Below are 19,829 nucleotides of genomic sequence, written 5' to 3'. Positions count from 1 at the left end.
GTATAAGTGGCAAGACACAGAAAAGTGTAACATTTAGAATGCAGTGCTCCTGCATATTGGTTCTGGTTCTATGGTCAGGGCAATAGATCTACTAAAAACAAAGAACAGTGTAGGGCTTGGCTGTTATTAACAAAATGCTGTATTGCAAAATATAAGGAATAGTCTTGGTTTGGCCATAAGCCCTCCTGATGCACAATAGTGCAGAACTCAAGCAACCGTACAGTTTTAGTGATAATTCCATTTGAAACTAAATTGGGTAATCCCAGGATCAGGGCAAATGGCTGGCCTTGAGATACACTGATCTCAATCATGGCTGTGTCAGTGCCTGCGAGCATTGCATTGGCCTGTGTACTCCCAGGACACTGTCAGGAAAGCTCCAATTTTGTGATGCATTACAGGATTAACTACCAAGTTATTTTCGTTTGTTCCATATCAGGGTTGTTTTTTGTTTTTTTGTTTTTTAACCAAGAAGTTAGAATGTAAAGAGAGAATAAAATAGCAATTTATGTATAGAATTATGTTCTAAATAAATACATTTAGGAAAGTTTAGAAAAGGATTTTCATGTCTCTTTTCCTTTTACAGAAACGAGGAATGCCATTTACAGTCCTTCTCCCGAGGTATAGAGTGGAGTTTTAGAAACGGGTTTCTCTGCAGAATGGAGAGGAGATGTTTGGACCGATCTCAAGGCTTTCTTTGGTATTCTCTGTAGACCCGTTTGCCCAGCTTTCCTAAAATGCTACGTATGTTAGAGAAAGGACTGTAACAATGCGGCCCAGTAGGATTTAGATGTTATTTATAGTCCGAATGTATATTTCAAACATTTTATGTAGCCGTTCCATTCCATGGTGTTTATCTAAACGTTGCAGATTTGATCAAATTATTTTTAAAACATGAGGTGGAGTAAACGGTCATTACTGGCTGGAAGAGAAACGAACAATAGTTTATGACAGTAGTTAAATCCTTTTATCTCTGTGTAGATCTGCTTAGTGACCAGTAATAGGGGATTACAGCAAGACGCAGGAGCTCCCTACAGGACGCAGATCCAATACACTGTTGCAGAGGCCAAAATATTTAATAGGAATGAGCAAATCGTTGCAGGAGAATTTGGACTCGGTAAGGTTAGTCTATTGCAGGTGGCCGTATGCGTTATAAAAAGGTAGGAGCCAGACAGGCATGGTTTCTGAAATCATTTATAGCTGGTTCTAGGAAAGTCTCAAACTTTGGTTTCTTTAACTAGGAGAGATGTGAGACTCCACAAAGGAAACTGCATAGAAAGGGATATCTACAAGGCTGGAACCCTATGTGACCCAATCTGTTAAAAACAATCAAACAAAAAAAATGAAATGTCAGTAGTAACAGGATTATTTACTAAAGAAAGAATTCAAAGTAAAATACAAGCTTATAAGAGTAGCTGGACTAACAGCATAGCAGACCTAGACAATTCTTCCAGTTTGTCTTTTTACCTGACATTTGAAATTTACTTTGAATAACTAAGTAGTTTTGTGTGTTGAACACGTGTTAAGATCTGAGAAACGAATAACACAGCGTTGCATTGACTTTGTGCTCAAGGCTTGGACTGTGCGATCAAGGTTAGAGTACGAATGGAGACCATTCTGGATAACCAACGACGGTGTAGCTGGGGTAGATGAACAATTTTAAGGGATACAGAAAACTTTTAAGGAAAAATATCAGCACAACCCTTCGAGAAATGCCCAAATTCTGATAGAAATACTGGACAACTAAGCAACTGTAGATATTGGGGCCAAGTTGAAGCACGAATGGTACACTACATGAACATAAAAACTCCTACGTTTCTAAACTTAGCAAGCGTGGCTCCATAATACACATCAATAATGTAAAAACAAAATAAATGGGACAAAAGAAATTTCCTATAGACTGGAAAAACCTATTTTACTAAACTGCTGACTAAGTTATGCAAAGGATAAACAAAAGATTTATTTACTGAGAAAAGGTGTTTCGATATGAACGGGAGAAATGAGGGCATGTTTAAAAAGCTTTTTTTTTTAGGTAAAAATATACAGATATGATTTCTTTTGGTATGTGTCATAGATTTAGGCTACATTAATGATTTAGATCAGTGTTCCCCAACCCCCGGGCCGCGGACCGGTACCGGTCCGTGGATCAAACGGTACCGGGCCGCCCAGGGGTGTGCGAGCCTGCCGGCTAGTGCAGGGCTGGCATTGCCCAAGTGCCAGCCCTGCAATGTGCCTGCGGACCGGAGGGGAGATCAGAGATCTCCCTCCCCGGTCTGCAGGCACTGTGCTGACAGCCGGCAGGGGAGGGAGTGAGAGAGGACCCGGGAGCTCTTACCTGCAGCTCCTCCGGGTCCTCCTCTCGCGAGATTTGGAGCGTTGCCGCGGTAACCACGGCAACACTCCAAATCTCGCGAGAGTGAACTCTAGCCCTGTAACTGGGCTAGAGTTCATCTCACCACCGCTGGGACCACCAGGGATTCCCCACCGGACCACCAGGGACTAAGAAATGTCCCCCCTCCTCCCAGTAAAGGTAAGAAGGGAGGGGGGACATCAATATATTATATTTAATTAAATAAAAAATATATAAAAAAGCCTCCCTACCCTCCTTACCCCCCATACACACACTACACACATTGCCCCACAAACACTGCCCCCATGCACACACTACACACACTGCCCCATACACACACTGCCCCCATGCACACACTACACACACTGCCCCACAAACACTGCCCCATGCACACACTACACACATTGCCCCACAAACACTGCCCCCATGCACACACTACACACACTGCCCCATAAACACTGCCCCCATGCACACACTACACACACTGCCCCATACACACACTACACACACTGCCCCACAAACACTGCCCCCATGCACACACTACACACACTGCCCCACAAACACTGCCCCATGTACACACTACACACATTGCCCCACAAACACTGCCCCCATACACACTACACACACTGCCCCACAAACACTGCCCCCTCATACACACCTGCCCCACAAACACTGCCCCCATAAACACACTAAACACCTGCCCCACAAACACTGCCCCCATGCACACACTACACACACTGCCCCACAAACACTGCCCCATGTACACACTACACACATTGCCCCACAAACACTGCCCCCATACACACTACACACACTGCCCCACAAACACTGCCCCCTCATACACACCTGCCCCACAAACACTGCCCCCATACACACACTACACACCTGCCCCACAAACACTGCCCCCATGCACACACTACACACATTGCCCCACAAACACTGCCCCCATGCACACACTACTGGCGCCATAACAGAGGGCAGAGGAGACTTGTGATCGGGCACCAGAGAGAAGGGGCACTGCATGGAAGCAGAGGCAGCTTGGGACAAGGTAGGTAGGAGACTGAAATACAGCCTTGAGTTCCCAGCCACAGAAACTCCCCCAGTCTGTGACTGGGAAAGAAGCTGCTGAGTATAGGTGGTGTTACATCAGCATTAGTCTGCTGGTGTAACACTACCTACCTATCCTGTCTGTCACATACCCTCATATGTACCCCATTTTTATTAACTCTCACATGAACATGCTATATACATTCAGTCTGAGTATGTGTGGGACCCTGAACCAACAATTTTGAGTCTATGTCTTTATGTGACTGTGTTTGTGATTTTCTCACTATGTATGTGTCTGTGTGTTTTTTTTAATATATGTGCTCTTTTTTTTTTTGTCTTATTAAATCAAAACAAGCGGGCCACGGAAAAATTATCAAACGTTTACCGGTCCGCGGCGATAAAAAGGTTGGGGAGCACTGATTTAGATAACCGAGTACCCCATTGTAATATACCACGTACCACAGCAAGATGGCACTATTTTACTACAAGCAATGAACAATTTATCAAGGCAAAAACAGGTATGTTATTTATATAGCGCCAACAAATTTTGCAGCACTTTACAATGGGTGGACGAACAGACGTGTAGTTGTAACCAGACAAGTTGGACACACAAGAACAGAGGGATTGAGGACCCTGCTCAAGGAGCTTACATGCTAGAGGGAGTGGGGTAAAGTGACACAAAAAGGTAAGGATTGTATTAGACTAGTGACAGTTGCAAGAGAGGAATCAATTGGGAGCTATTAACAGTTTAATTGATACGCTTTTATGAAGAAGTGGGTTTTTAATGATTTTTTGAAGTAGTGGAGACTGGGTGAGCATCTAACGGAGGAGGGAAGCGAGTTCCACAGGAACGGTGCAGCCCTTGAGAAATCTTGAAGGCGAGCATCAGAGGTGGGAGTACCGACAGAAGATAGACGTAAGTCTTCAGCAGAGCGTAAGGGCCTAGACGGGACATACTTATGTATTAGGGAGGATAGATAGGTGGGAGCAGCATTATGTAGAGATGTGAAAGCAAGAACCAGAAGTTTAAATTGAGCCCTATATCTTACAGGAAGCCAATGTAGGGACTGACAGAAGGGTGAGGCGTCATCACTAAGGAAAGCAATAGAATATCTATTAACATTTAGCACTTTGCATCTGAAATAGCATATTTTTGCCTTGATATATATCCCCCCCAATTAGCAAACCAGTATTTTATATAAATGCCAGCAGATGGCACTCTCACTCTTCAGACATTAAAGATCACACAGCAAATAGCAGAACATGTATCTGAGATTAGTTTTGGGCAGAGTTTTAATTGGCAATAGCTGGGTACCAGTGCACATCTAACACTTTAGAGATGAGTATATATACACCTAGCTGGAGTAGCTGGCAGGTACAGAAGAACACATCAACAGTCACAGAGTCAAGAAATCTTTTATCACACTAAAAGTGCACCAATGGTTACACAGAGAAACAAACATTGACAATGCTGTAACGAGAGAGCTTACAATCTAAATTAAGCACAGCAATGGAGATGGGGAGGGGACTGGTTGGTTGTTACAATGAAATTGCTAAAGGTATCACAGACCGTGCGGAAACCCAACATACCAGAATATATATTCTTTGGATATAAAAGTAATGTGGACGGATATGATTAAGCATCTTTTGTGCTATTAAATTGAACATGGATCAGTTTTTCTCAGTTTTCCTGGTCTAATCACTGTAAAGGATCACTCCTGTAAGAAAGCCAGAAAACACCAAGTACCTATTCATCGATACTCTGATGAATTACACAATTTATTAGTAAAAAAAATAAATAAATGTGCACTGTGATCTATTTTCTAATTATTTTAATAGAGATTCTTTCTCAAACTGCTCACCCATGCAGCCAGTGCATAGAATGGCAGAGAGTTTTTTTTATGACGAGTCAAGATTTGCAGGATTTAAACACAAAATGCTGCAAAATATGGTGAATATAAGAATTGGCTGAGCACCTAACCGACGGGCAGCACAATGTATTGTAGAAATTTATCATGGCCTGCGTGACATACCTGACTGTTGTCCATTTAAAACTCACTGTAGAAACATACCTAAGCTTCCTGATTCCACAAAGGGAAAAAAATAAAATGGAAAAAGTTAAAAATAAATAAATAAAAAAATAAACACTGTTAATACTGCCAGTGCACAAGTCGCATTGAAGTCACATTACTGTGAATATTATTGTGACACTGCAGCATCTGCTAACTGCTTAGCTTGCTGGGGGAGATGGGAGATGTTATCTTGACCAGGCAAACTGAGGTTATCTATCAAGACAGCTCTGTTGTATCAAACGGTAACCCAGAAATAAGCAGCAGGCCTCCATCGGCATCTCATCCTTGAAGTGTATCCTGGCTCAGATGCAGGTTGGATTAGCAGTAAGCCAGAGGCAAACTAGGGAGGGATCTTATCAGATCTAGACATTCCAAGGGAAAGAAGATTGTTTGCCAGTTATCACACACATAACACGTTCCAAAATATGCAATAATGAGCATATTAAATGCAGATAGACGTTACTCACAAGGAGGAATAGACTAGTATACCAAGAATTAGACGCAACATGCAGTTTATAAACAGAAATAAAGCTACTGTCACATCTCTGTATTCCATGATAATCTAATTGTAAAATACAGGTTTCATTGAAATTCCAAAGCATTCCAAAGATGCCATATACAAAGCAGGGACTACTTTGTCATTTAGTAAAGCTTGAGACTGATACAAGGTGGAGCTCCAGCATTAACTTTTGTCCAATCCCAGGAGCCATCACAAGTGTTGGCTGAGGGATTCAGGTATAGTCTCCATTCTTCAGAGATGTCATCTATGAAAACTCCCATGGTCTTGCGGTATCCTCCATAAACCTCAGTGTTCTACTCTCACGCATGCGAAAATGTACAGCACTAACGCAGCTCCTTGCAGATGAATCACCAGGAGTCAAAAAGACCACCAAAAAAGCGGTACAAGAAAACGTCTTTGCAATATGTGCAAAAACTCCTGAAAGGAACAGATCCACTTTAAAGGGTTCTAATAAGCATCATTGTAGATATAGCACTCATAAGTATTAATGCCAGGATACACTATGCAAAACACTCAACACTGCCAATATTGTCTCCCCAATTACCAAGATATAAAGAGGATAACCGTTCAGTGTAGTGGTGATGTTACTAGTAATCTATGGGGCTTGGATAGCCAGTTTTGTCAAGCAGTGTGGGAATAGTTTAATTAATTTAATATGGTATCTCTTAATTAAAGGCCAATAATTTACAGTGTGACTGGGACACAGTATAAATAAACACACGCATACTGATATGTGAATATTTTCACTTTGAGAAGTCATTAAGTATGACCTGCCTATAGATCACAGTACATGCCAGGCACATGATGTGCCGTTATTAGCACAGATGGACACACTTACATTGTCAGGTGCTATAGCAGTAGCGACACTATGACGGGACCTTTTCAGGAGAGGAGCGATCACTGGGGCCAGAGATGAACGCTGAAAGACAGGGACATGAGGATAACTTTGTGACATCAACTCAAACCATATTTTGTTAACCTTTGACCATGAACAGACAGTCGTTCATTCTACAGCTGATGACGATGGTATTCTATAACGTTCAGCCACAGGAGCTTACATCCAGATTTTTATGTACAAATGCACCAACATGTTATGAAACAATATAAAATGAATTCACAAAATGTGAAAACAGACACATGTAAATAAGAGCTAATGAGGGCTAAGGGGAAATGAAGCATTTTAAGTAGGTGCCTGATGTAGAGATGAGAACTCTGGAAGGTCAAGGGTTGTTGGCAGAATGGGGGCCAGTATGAGTGTTGTGCTACATTTGTGTCGAGTGTTGTAGACGAGAACCAGGATTTTGAAACTGAACCATGAAGAATGTAGGAAATAAACATAACATTAAATAAGTTGGGAGGTGTGAGAACAGCTGCTAGTAAGTCTTACAATATCATCTATCATAAAGTAAAAAAGTATGACCTAGATGAATAGAGGGCTGCAGTAATCAACGATGGAGGTAAAATACACAAACGGGAGCTTTATCTGCACCTTATGCTGCATCTTGGGTTTGAAAGGGGCAAACAGAAGTCAGAATTTGCAGTTGTTTATGCACTGCAGGTTAAGAAAAACATCCATCTTAGAGAGTGCTGTGGTTGGTGCTACTCTCTCCACAGCAGTTGAAAGGAGGCAAGTTTATAACCAGGAAAGGAGAAGACAGGTTGAGATCAGTTAGCAATTGTTAACTAATTCCTCCTCTTTGCAAACTATATACCTTTATGGTATATAGTTTGATAGTTTGATGGTAAATCACAACTGGATAACGATGAGAACAATTGAAACTTACTGATCTATATAGAGAGCACTATTGGCTGCTTTTTTGTCATTCCATGTGATCTTCCTCATCGTTACCCAGTTGTGATTTACCATCATTCTACTGTGTACCAAAACCAGAAGGATATCCTGCAAGTGGGGATTGTATACCACTGCATGCCGTTTTACCTAGAGCTGGTTATAGCTCTACCATACGTGAGTTGACATCTTATCTAAGTGTCGTTTGTCCTACCACGTACTACCCTATTGCACTCTTGGTCTGCCTCTGTTTTTGCTTCCTTTTCATATTCTGCTATTAAGTGAAGCTACCAAGAAAGTCCCATACCAGGACTAGAAGATCTATTGCCACCTTTGAGACCGTGCCGTGCCATTTGGTATTTTTTATTCTTTCAAGTTTTATTGTGGACGCTTTATATCCTGTGGGTTTTTTTTATTGCTCTTATTATATACTATGGTGTTTGGAGTATTTTTCTTGGTGCTACCTGTATATTGTTGATATACAAAGGAGTGCATGCTACAGCGTGCTTTACAAGCATGAACCCCATCAGATAAACTTAGCAGCGCGGTCTGCTATTTCAGCACTAACTTGTTTCCATTTAAACATAATGGCTGGCAGGACTCCCCAGCAACTTACCCGGTCTTTTATGAAGCATTGGCTATAGGACTCTGGCACACAGCAGCCGGACAAGAGCGGAGAAAATAAATATCCCTGAAACCGAGCTGACGATTTATGGAGAGATTCAGCAAAACCTACAGGAACCTCGTATCGAAATAATGAACTTTTAATTAATTGTGGGTAGTTTGCTGACAAATGAAGTCAGTTTAGTCCTTCCCTTGCATTAATAACACCTGACCCCCTCATTTACTGGCATGACAGATTCTGCGAGGACAGGAAGGGATGCTTATATTAATAGACTGTCATTTGAGCAGTGCATATTTTTATTATTCACCAGTGATGATTACAAAAATAAATAAATAATAAATAAAAAAAAAAAAAAAAGGAGCAAGTTTCACGGTACCCAATTAGAAGGAATATCCAATTAATTGCTTTGATTTACAATACAAAACTTCCCTGTATATCCAAACAGTCAAACTCCCTAAAGACAATTGGAGATTGACATAAATTTGTCTCCTTACTGTTTAGTGAATAACCCACTCCTGCCGTTAACACTCACCCTTCTTTCTTGAGGTTTTTGTTTGTAGGGTTTGCCCGGAAGCTCATCCAGATCCTAAAGTATGGAAAAAAACAGATTTTATATATATACACACACACACACACACACACACACTTCCAAAAATAAAGAGGTGGCTGAGAGAGAACAGGGTTAAAAAAATAATAATGAAATGCAGAAAAAAAAAACAAAAGACCCATTTATCAAAGTCTCAAAACATGCTTACAGTCCAAAGCAGCCCTATGGCTTCTAAATGGAAAAATAGTTCATGGGGACCATGCTGCCTGACTGCGATGCTACCATCCATGAAATGGGCAGCATATTTTAAATCTTCTCTGTGAAATAAACAAGTTAGTAGTATACAGGACACAGACTTTACGCCTAAATCTGAGTGTCTAGTTAGATTTCAGGGCATTAAAAAAGTCTGGTGCGTGGGGGGGAGTGAAGGAATGCAATCTTCAGGTCAGTAAAGCTTATAATCTGTGGACTTCATTTCTCATGGTGCTCAGCCAACCTAACTGCTGTAATAATTAAGCCATTTCCCAGGATAAAACAAAGATAAATTGTGTAGAAGATCTGGACGTGTGACACAACCCCTAACCACTGTGTGCACTAGGCAACAGTGCTATCTCACCAGCTAAATATTAATGCTGCCTCTGGGAGACACCGTTGGCAGCTTTGGACGGTTCAAAAGCATTAAGGAAAGCAAATTACAAACAGGATGTATTCTCAGGAGCACTGTGTGAGCAGGGGAGGGAGAGCTAAACAGGGTGGAGGAGGGGGAGAAGGCTCCCCACAGGGACCTTTCTCGGCTGAACGCTCAGCGAAAGACTCCCGGTTACACCGAAAGGGACAGAAATTAGCATTTAAATTGGATGGAATGAGATTTTGTGGTTTTATTTTATTAATAAATATAAACCAGTTGTCAGAAGAGTGAAGAGAGCAAGGGCATAGTGTATGTAATGCACTGGTTTTTTTTTTTCTCTTCTTAGACCCCAGAACGTCCAGCCAAACCAGGAAGGCAGTAGAAGAGGTTGTTACATGAGATATATGGGGGGGCAAGGGGCAGAGATCAGTGTAGACATGAAGTGTGGCAGGGATGTGATAATGCTGAATAATTAATAAAAAGTTCAGGCAAGTGTATAAAAACAAACTCAAAACAAAAACTCCCTCCTTATTCTCTAACGATTAAAAAGAACCAAAACTAGAATGGGGCTCAATGGATCGTGAAGAACAGTGTAATATCTTATCTTACCAAATCATCATCCGTACGGTCGTAGCTAATGCCAGAATAAGACAGGAAAGAATCATCTACTATTGATGTCCTGGAACAGAGGGGATAAAATAAAATAAACAAAAGAAAATAAACACCTAAAATCTTTATGTTCTTGTCAAGAAGTATTAGTAAACAGGGAGTAACAATTTAATAGATACATGTGTTTGCCAAAGTGCTAACAAAATTGGAGATTACACATTACTTTTGGGAGATTTTAGATAATTGTGCACCAGTAACAAACATGTATAGCAGCTCTAGTAGGTGTGCGCACAACAACATGCTCCCTCAATGCGATTTCAGGACGCTAAAGAGCCCGGTACAACACTGCGCACTAAGCAGCACAGGATGCCAATATGGGAGCGCATCCTACATCGCACACAACCATCTATCCGTCAGCTGAGTGCTCTAGCATAGATCTAGTTTATAGGAACATTAGATGCACTAGAACAATTGCAGCCCATAGTAGTGGTTCTGGTGCCAGACGTGTCCCGGTTCCTTCCCAGTTTAATGTGCCTTGGTCCTGCCAGGTATGCGCATCCAGATCCCTCCTTTCCAGATTCTTAGTGTGAAATATAAAGTGCTACTGTATTGGACAAATGATAGTATTAACTTCTCCTGCATGACAAGCCAGATGAGGTACAGCTGCCGCCCAGAACCCAGGTTAGTTGTCAAACCATTCTGAAATATTTTGATAAATTACTCAGTGGGCTGTAGTGGTTATTATGCTTGGAGTATTCCTTTACAAGGTTACAATGTATGGAGCAAAGTACTTTAAGGTGGGCATGGCAGTCACAAAGATGGGTGAAGGGGAAAAAAATGAAATTGTCAACATGGTGCTTTTGGTAACTGGCAAAATACAAGTGCAAAGATTATACCAAATGGTCCCTTAAAGAAAAGTAAATTTTTTTTAGACTAAACCTGTTTCCATCTTGCGTTGCAGCATTGCCTTTGGTTCTGCCAAAGAAGGCCAACACAGATTCACTGAGGGGAGCCACTGCCTGACCATCAGTCTTTAGAAGATCGCCAATCAGCAGGAGTTGACGTTCCTTAAAAATAATTAAAAATTATAAGAAACACTGTAATCAAGTGTTACATTATAACCAATAATGGTTTTGTGGTTTTGCAACATGAACAAACTCTACAAGATCTCAATCCCCTAAAATAGTTAACCAAACTTGTGTGGGAGCCCGGAGTGTCCCTTTAAGAGATAAGCTCAGCAACGTTAACTACAATAAGTGGGTTGGTGAGAATTTACTTCAGATGCTGCATAGTGTGGGGATTTGAAAATGCAGGTATGACTGCTTGAATGCTTTAATCACTTTGCATATTTGGAACCTGCATAATGCGTTAAGAAATGGATTAAATATAGCCATGTATATCCCTTTAAGACCAGTCCGGTTGTGTTTTTCAACTCAACTGCCTAACCTGTAGTTAAAGATCCCTCCACACAATTCCTGGTAACAATTACCCTGTGCCCAACCTCAGTCTGAGCGGAGGTGTACACATACAAAATAGTCAACTTCGTTTCCTTAAAAGGCACTACAGTCACCAAAACAACTTCAGCTTGATGAATTGGTTTGGGTGTATAGATCATGCCTCTAAAGTCTCATTGCTCAATTCTCTGCCATTTGGAAATTAAATCACTTGTTTCTGTTTATACAGACCCAGCCACACCTCCCCTGGAAGTGACAGACACAGTCTGCTGGGGAAAAAAAAAAAGGTTTCAATTTCAATCAACTTTAAAGGTTTGTATCTCCTGCTTTCTATAGTGAATTTTAAGGAGGCTCCTGCAGGGTCTAGCAAGCTATTATCAAAGAAGGAGATAAGACATTCTAAATTATGCAGAATTTGTAATCAAGAAAGCATAAACATTAGATCACTTTTTACAGGAAGTGTTTAGGAAGGCTGTGTAAGTCACATGCAGGGAGGTGTGACTAGGGATGCATAAACAGTGATTTAACGCCTAAATGGCAGAGAATTGAGCAGTGAGACTGCATGGGGCATGATCTATCAACCAAAACTGCTTCATTAAGCTAAAGTTGTTTTGGTGCCTATAGTGTCCCTTTAACCAAATCTTTTGATGAATATTTACCATTTGCAGAGACATCTGAAAGGCTGTATTTATGATTGGTATGCAGAAGCAGCTAATAGCCGTAACCACCTAAAATAAAGTCTGGCATTTTCTGTACCACATGCTTCTATTTACACCAAATAGCCTATATGGGCATTACCACTTTATCCAGTTCGACCTCAACTTTTTGGCGTTTCCTCATCTCCACTTCCACCTGGTTGCGGGCATGTTTAAGCATCACTTGTAGCGCAGACCTTTCGCTTTCACATTTTATCAAGAATTCTCGTTTTTCCTTTAATTCCTGATCAGCCTTCTGCCACTGTCCTCTTGCTACATCAAATCTCTGCGCCACTTGGATAAACTCTTAGAAAAGCAAGGAGAAAAAAAAAAAAAAATGTAAGCGAGAGTCAATCATAAAGCTGATCAAGCTTGGCGACAGTTATCATTAAACTACCATTACCTTCCTCAGCGGTAACATTAAAGTCAATGATCTTCAGCATCTGGTCGAAATAGGACTGCAGAGCGCGCTTCCGACTTTCCCACATCCTGTCACAGAGACACCCAAATATTAGAGAGGCTGCATAAAAAATACCTGATTTCCTAAGAACACAGTCCGCCTAATGAGTTGCCCAACCACAATTCCCATGAAGCTTTGCTAAAATAAAACATCACTAGTAAGAGGCCTGGTTATACGTTTCATATACAATTACATCGAATGTAATAGAGTCTTCAGGCTTTAAACCGTAAACCATTCTAACTTTATTATTACTGAAAAAAGATTACATGTAAAACAGCCTCTACGTGCACCGTTTTGTATGGAATATGCACAGATATACACGCTCTTTAGTGCATATCCTGGATTGCCCATGCTGTGGGGGAGCCTTTTTTGGTCGGAAGGGCTGGCTAAAACTATGTGCAATTTGAAGGTGTGAAAAGCCCCCCAGTGCTTGTTTCCATGTACAGTGTTTAGTCTGATAAACTGTGCTTCTCACCAAAGATGAACTAAAGATGCCCGCTCCCACAGAACTAGAAAATGCAGCCGATTGAATGATGTATGTACTACAAATATATTATATAATACATACTGAGATTAATGTGTGTAAGTTTCTAATTTAAATAAAAGTTATTTTCCTTTTTAAAAAAAAAAAAAAAAACAGTATATGAGGTTTTCCTGATAAATATGTATGAGGTTGGATTTTAATAAAAATCCCCCAAAATGGACAAATACCTTCAGCGTCAAATCGCAGCCAAATACGCAATTTTTTCTGGACAAAAATTACGTCCCGATGTTACGCAGTATGTGGAAAGCATTGCCCTGCATTATGAGTAATTTATAACCTGCAGGAATGAAAATCTATTTGTTGAGAAGTCACCAAAACGAGTTGTGCTCAGTTAACGGTTTTCCCTACGGATGAATGCTATATCCTACAAGGCAAGATACTGGTCATTACAGCGCACCTGGAGTCTCACAGCTCGGTGGCACTGCCATGGACATGTGCTCCAGAAGGAAGCATGTTTCAGACTTCTCTCCGCAGCACTTTAAATAGATTTACTGGTCTGAGAGAATAAAGGAGCATGCTTTAAAACAAGCGTGTCAAACTCAAAGGCTAACATGGGTCAAATAAATAAACAAGGTTTACGTTTATGTGGGCCGCAAAAAAACACAAAACTTCAGTTTTCATAGAAAGATTTATTTTAGAAAAGTACAGTATAAAAATACACTGGACGTCCTCACGCTCCTAGGGCTTCAAAGTAAACAAAAAGGGCAATTTATTTTAAGGAGACCTGCATTTGCATATAACCAATGTTTCGGTCCAATTACCTCGACATATTAAGAAATGTTTGGTAATGGGACTGAAATGGGGAATGTATGCTGCTGCTGTGAAAAAACAAATGACGTTATCTTGTTGATTTTAAAAGTCTTATGAGTGTGTTCTTCACTTTGGCTGAGATCAAACTATCTCAGCCAATCCAATGCTTTCCCATAGGAAAGCATTGGGAGGCTATTGTGCATGTGTGGTAAAAAGCTGTGCGGCCAATCAGCATCTCCATGGGGAGCGTTCAGCACCTCCATGCAAACCCAGTCTAATACACTGCCCCCTCTTCCCATTCTGATACACTGCCCACAAATCCAATACACTGCCCCCTCCCTCCACCCAATCGAATACACTGCCTTCTGCCTCCACCCTAATTGAATACACTACCCCCCTTTCACCACTCTAATACACTTTCCCCCTCCCTCCTTCAAATTAATACACTTTCCCCCTCCCTCCTTCAAATTAATACACTTTCCCCCTCCCTCCTTCAAATTAATACACTTTCCCCCTCCCTCCTTCAAATTAATACACTTTCCCCCTCCCTCAAATTAATACACTTTCCCCCTCCCTCAAATTAATACACTTTCCCCCTCCCTCAAATTAATACACTTTCCCCCTCCCTCAAATTAATACACTTTCCCCCTCCCTCAAATTAATACACTTTCCCCATCCCTCAAATTAATACACTTTCCCCATCCCTCCTTCAAATTAATACACTGCCCCCTCTTCCCCAATTTAAAGGGACACTATAGTCACCCAGACCACTTCAGCTCAATGAAGTGGTCTGGGTGCAATGTCCCTCATTTTTTAACCATTCACATGTAAACATAGCAGTTTCAGAGAATCTGCTATGTTTCACTGAGGGTTAATCCAGCCTCTAGTGGTTGTCTCACTGACAGCCACTAGAGGCGTTTCTGCGACGCTGGATGTGAATTGAGAAATGCTTTCCTATGGACTGTTAGAATGCGTGCGCGGCTCTTGGCGCGCATTCCGCTCCACTCGGGAGCTGACGTCGGCAGGGGAGGAGAGGTCACCAGCGCCGAAGAGGTTTTAACCCCTTCAGCCCAGCGGGAGGGGGACCCTGAGGGTGAGGGTCCCCCAAGAATGACAGTGTCAGGAAAACGGGTTTGTTTTCCTGACACTATAGTGATCCTTTAATACACTGACCCCCTTCCCCAATTAAACACACTACACAGGAAGGTCCCCCAAGGCCCTCTTTCCCTACCTATAGATGAGCCGCCCGTCCTCCAGTTCCAGCCCTGCTCTTCTCTGCTCAAGCAGGCCAGATGCTCCTCTGGCACTGCGAGCTGGAGGGAAGGGGGAGTGGCTTGCCTGCTCTGCAGACAGACAGACTCTGTGCTCTTGCGGCTGTGGGAGCACGAGATCGGCCGTGGGAGGGAAGAGAAGAATCAGTCGCAGCCACAGCACAAAGCGGCCCCAGGGCAGGTGGGCCACATGCGGCCAGCAAGTTTGACATGCTTGCTTTAAAAAGAGTTACTCCAAGTATCATGACCACTTCAGTGCTTTAAAGTGTTTATGTTACCCGACATCTGTACGTGCAGTGCTTCATTAACAAAGATGCAGAGTTTAACCGCTTATCTGCCAGAGGTGTAACTATACCATTTACAGTGCCATGGGGGAGTGGGTCCATTAGCCAGCCTGGAACAAGAGCCCTGGGCCGGTTAATGTCAATTCTGTGCACAATCCAATGCAGTCACATTCATTGGCTGAGAACGGTCAGCTAACACGTCAATGAACAGCAAAGTCCAGATGCCAGTCACCAAGGAGGCCCGGCAAGGGGGGAAATCGTAAGATGGTTTGTCCCATTAACGTGGGCTGTTGCAGTTATGATGCTTAGAGTAACCCTTTAATGTAAGCTAAGCTGTGGCAGAGATTTCTAGAATTGCAGCAGGCTCCCTATAAGACCCAATCAATGCTGCACTATTGGAGATATGTAGAGTGCCTCTATTATTGTTACAGTTCAAGCAGACGTACATGTATTTGGATTTCAGAGTTAAGAATACCTTTTATACATCGCCCTTTAATATAATGGGCAGCTAAAGGTTGGCTTAGCGTCATGGTAAATGGAATCTGTCAACATCTGCAGTACAAAGGTTGGCCAGTGCTGAACGAGACAAACTATAGTCCATGCATTTAAACATAAAGACTCCTCTTCATGCAGATCTCAACATGAACTTTAGCTGAGTGATGTGAACGCACAGTCATTATTAGGCTGGGCCTCACAGAGAGCCTGTTCTATTATTGGCACACTGGAGGGGGCTAATGTAAGCTGACAGGAGGGTGCTCTTGTACAGAGCCAACAAAGCCAATGTATTTGTAGTGGTTTTTTTCCTGGCATTAATCTAGAGCGCAGAGAAGGTTAGAATGTAAAAATCGAACAGAAGCCACTATGCTTGCTGTTTGCCGCTTCTACTTAAAGTGTAAGATGCACAGAATGTTTCTCTTTTCATTAACGCCTTCTTATCCCAAAGTCAGAATTATTCTGTCACGGTCTCGTCAGCCCAAAATTTCAATGAGGAAACCATTTGGTCGTGTAATATTTTGCACAAACACGGCCCAATTCCTTGCCGTCATGACGCATTTCAAACAAGCCCAACATCTACACAGCATGTGTTGAGTGAGCGTCAGGTTCTGTACAAATGGAATCTATAGATTTTAAATGTAAAACATCCTTACTGCAACCTCCAAGATAATATCCAATGAATCTGTCCATTCCCCAAACAAATCTATTTTGCAGCTAACAACGCTTAGATGACCCTGGCACCCCTACAGATCGGTGCAGCCCCACACCCAGCTTCTACTGACACACCAGACATGGTGGGATACAGTATACATCCCTTGGGGAAGGTGCATGGGCACCCACTGGGTGGTTGTCAAGGTATATTCTAAAATGTGGTCTAGGGATGTAGCTTCCAAATGTATAGACTCAGTGACTTACTTAATGTACACGTGCACTACCACAATGGCAAATATGTAATACGCTGTGGGTGTGCCTCTATAAGCGAAATGGTCGCCGACAGGCACGGCAGAAGTTAAATTGTTCTCTATTGAAATAGACCATTTCACTGTCAGACCATGTATTGTGGCTGAAGGGTATGAGAAAATATTAAAATAATATTAAAAAGAAAAAACCTGACCTGTATAATTGACTTTCTGCTCACATTGCAAGGAATGTTTGAATGCTCTACATACATACTGCAAACACTACTGTCCATCACAATCATTTTAACTCCCTTACAGTATTGATTTCCAACCCACTACTGGGAAATAATTCCACAAACCTATTATCCCAACCGTTGTGATTACAAAACCAATGATTGCAGCAGCACAAGGACTAAATACCCCATACTTTTATCATGTTACAAAGAGGAATCGGGCACTAAAATCATAAAGTTAAATAAACGGAACAGAGACAACAGGCAGTGAAAAAAAATTATTTAATCTATACATAATATATAAAATATATTATTACTAGTAACAAAATGTAAATCTAGCCAACATTCGTACTACAGCATATAAAAAATACATATGTTCTATTAAAAAAAATATTGCTCGTTTTTCTACATCTTAATTTAAAAGAAAAAAAAATAATTTTTTAAATCAATGAAGCATATTTAAAGGGACACTCCAACCTGGGGGGAGATCTGTACTTGACAGAAGTCAGCAAACATGAAGCATGGTACATGAATAGAATTATAATATTTACATATTTTAGAAAGCAGGGAATCGGATACATGAATACATTTTTAATATGTACATATTTTAAAATGACAAGTCTTTAAGAAAGTGAAAAGTCTGATTATTACACTAGGCTACCCGATTTGCTTTCAGATGTATACAACAAAAAATCCATTTGAGCTTAAGCCTCTCATATGTCAATTATCACACAATCTAGATAGGCCAAATACAACCAGTGTGCATATACTTAAAGGGACACTCCCACCCCCAGTAGGTATACCTGATATTTCTTGGCCAGTGATAGGCTGAGCGCTTCAGAATGTGGAGTAGCCCCTTAATTGGCATCGGATTGGTTGAAATCACCTGTAATGGTGATCTCAATTGGGGTCAATGCATATCTATGGAGAGTATTCGGTGTCTCCATGCAGAGCGTGGAGACACTGACTGACGTGCTACAATCTTTGCAGGACCTCACTCAGGAAGTACTTCCTGTGGCCGTCAGTGAAACAATTGCCCTTGAGAGGTGCCCTTAAGCAGCTATGTAAGCACTGCCTATTCTCAGAAAAGGCAGCAGCTACACTGCTCAGCCTGCGGGGACAGACTATTTACCCCACAACCGCTACATTTAGCAGTAGTGGTTCTGGTGCCTACAGTGCCCTTGTAATACAGCACAGAGATTTGTTTGGCTGTCCATTTCAAACAAACTTTCAATTTTTGAGGCATATAGAAGTAACCAACATTGTAAATATCATTTACAGCAATGGATCCAAACCTTTCTGGACCAAGGCATAATTCAATGAAGGAGAGAAAGAGAGAAAAAGAGATGGACACTTTAAAGTTGTAAACGTTGCAGAAGCTGTTTGGAAGAGTTAGGATATTAGGAATTTATGAAACTGAAGCCAAATGTAATTTCCCTAGAAAAAACATCGCTGTGGGACTTAATATACACTTACACCTGAACAGCAAATGAATTACCATGTTGCCAAATGGTCACAACCACGAGTAAGAAAGAGGCTCAGTCACCCTGTGGAGCTGGTTTTGATTAGCCAGTCCGGCAATCTATTGGCAGCAAAAGAAGATAATGAATGCAGAGCATTACTGGTCAAGAAGATTGTTCCCCCCACCTTTGCTCACAGAGTGATTTGATTCCAGAATTTGCTTCTACAAATGCAGTTAAGGTACATTCATTATAGACAGTTAAGATGAAATTGGACAAGTTCCTCCAGGAAATGCACACGTATAGTTATTGGATTCTGTAGGTTATATTAACGTACTCAATGAATAAACAGGTTATTCTGTATTTCTCTTGGAGTTTCTTGTAGCAGCTGCCTTACATTTAAAGAATCATTTATGTTTTCCAATGCAATATGATTTAATATGAGTAAATGACATGGGAGCAGCACAACAGGGCTTTGATTTCAGATGTAATCCAGTCCACCACCAGCCAAATATTACTGAATGGGAAATAGTTTTTTTTTTGTTTAATTCAAGTTTTATTGTTTTGCAATAAAAACATAGGGGTACAGAAAGGAGTGACAATCAGGGGAAAGCGTATACAACGTACATACACAGCATATAAGCACATTATCATGTTTTACAATATAGTTGTTAGTGCAACATGAATCGGTATGCATATACCCAGCCCTGTACGTTGACACTGGGTTGCTCAGTTCGGGTGGTACCCGTCTGTCCCTGCGAGGGCCCCATGTGGAGGCAATTTCTCATGGGATCCTGTCCCATATAAGTCTAGTGAGTCTCCTCAACCTGCCTAACCCCATTGTGGCCACTACTGTAGTGTGCATGGCTATGTCGTCACTGCATTATGTACCTCCAGTATTTCAGTGTCAACAAAACAGTATATAAGGGATATTAAATGTGGGGGGGGGGGGGGGGGGGGGTTACAGACTGGTATCCCATCAGGTAGTTGAGGTAAAGGGGAGTTAGGGTATGGTGGGTACCATGTGGTCTATGTATTAGCGGGCTGTGGTTGACCATTCTCCTGTGCCCAGTATCTTAACCAGGGCTCCCAAATACATA

At 41.5% G+C, this 19,829-nt stretch overlaps 1 protein-coding gene across 2 annotated transcripts in view; it reads right to left on the bottom strand.

Annotated features, from left to right (window-relative positions):
• LOC134570633 (rac GTPase-activating protein 1-like) overlaps window positions 1-19,829 on the bottom strand; it is a 37,897-nt gene that overhangs the window by 13,118 nt on the left and 4,950 nt on the right. For both annotated transcript variants that reach the window (XM_063428561.1, XM_063428562.1), the window contains exons 2-7: window positions 12,737-12,822; window positions 12,437-12,639; window positions 11,124-11,251; window positions 10,185-10,254; window positions 8,933-8,986; window positions 6,825-6,905 (exon numbers count right to left, since the gene is read on the bottom strand). In XM_063428561.1, the coding sequence (XP_063284631.1) occupies window positions 6,825-6,905; window positions 8,933-8,986; window positions 10,185-10,254; window positions 11,124-11,251; window positions 12,437-12,639; window positions 12,737-12,822 (622 nt within the window). The remainder of the gene's footprint in view (window positions 1-6,824; window positions 6,906-8,932; window positions 8,987-10,184; window positions 10,255-11,123; window positions 11,252-12,436; window positions 12,640-12,736; window positions 12,823-19,829) is intronic.

The sequence above is a fragment of the Pelobates fuscus genome, chromosome 8 (assembly GCF_036172605.1).
Source record: "Pelobates fuscus isolate aPelFus1 chromosome 8, aPelFus1.pri, whole genome shotgun sequence".
Taxonomy (NCBI): Eukaryota; Metazoa; Chordata; class Amphibia; order Anura; family Pelobatidae; genus Pelobates; species Pelobates fuscus.
Note: the sequence above shows the minus strand (reverse complement) of the source record. Positions and strands in the feature narration are given on the sequence as shown.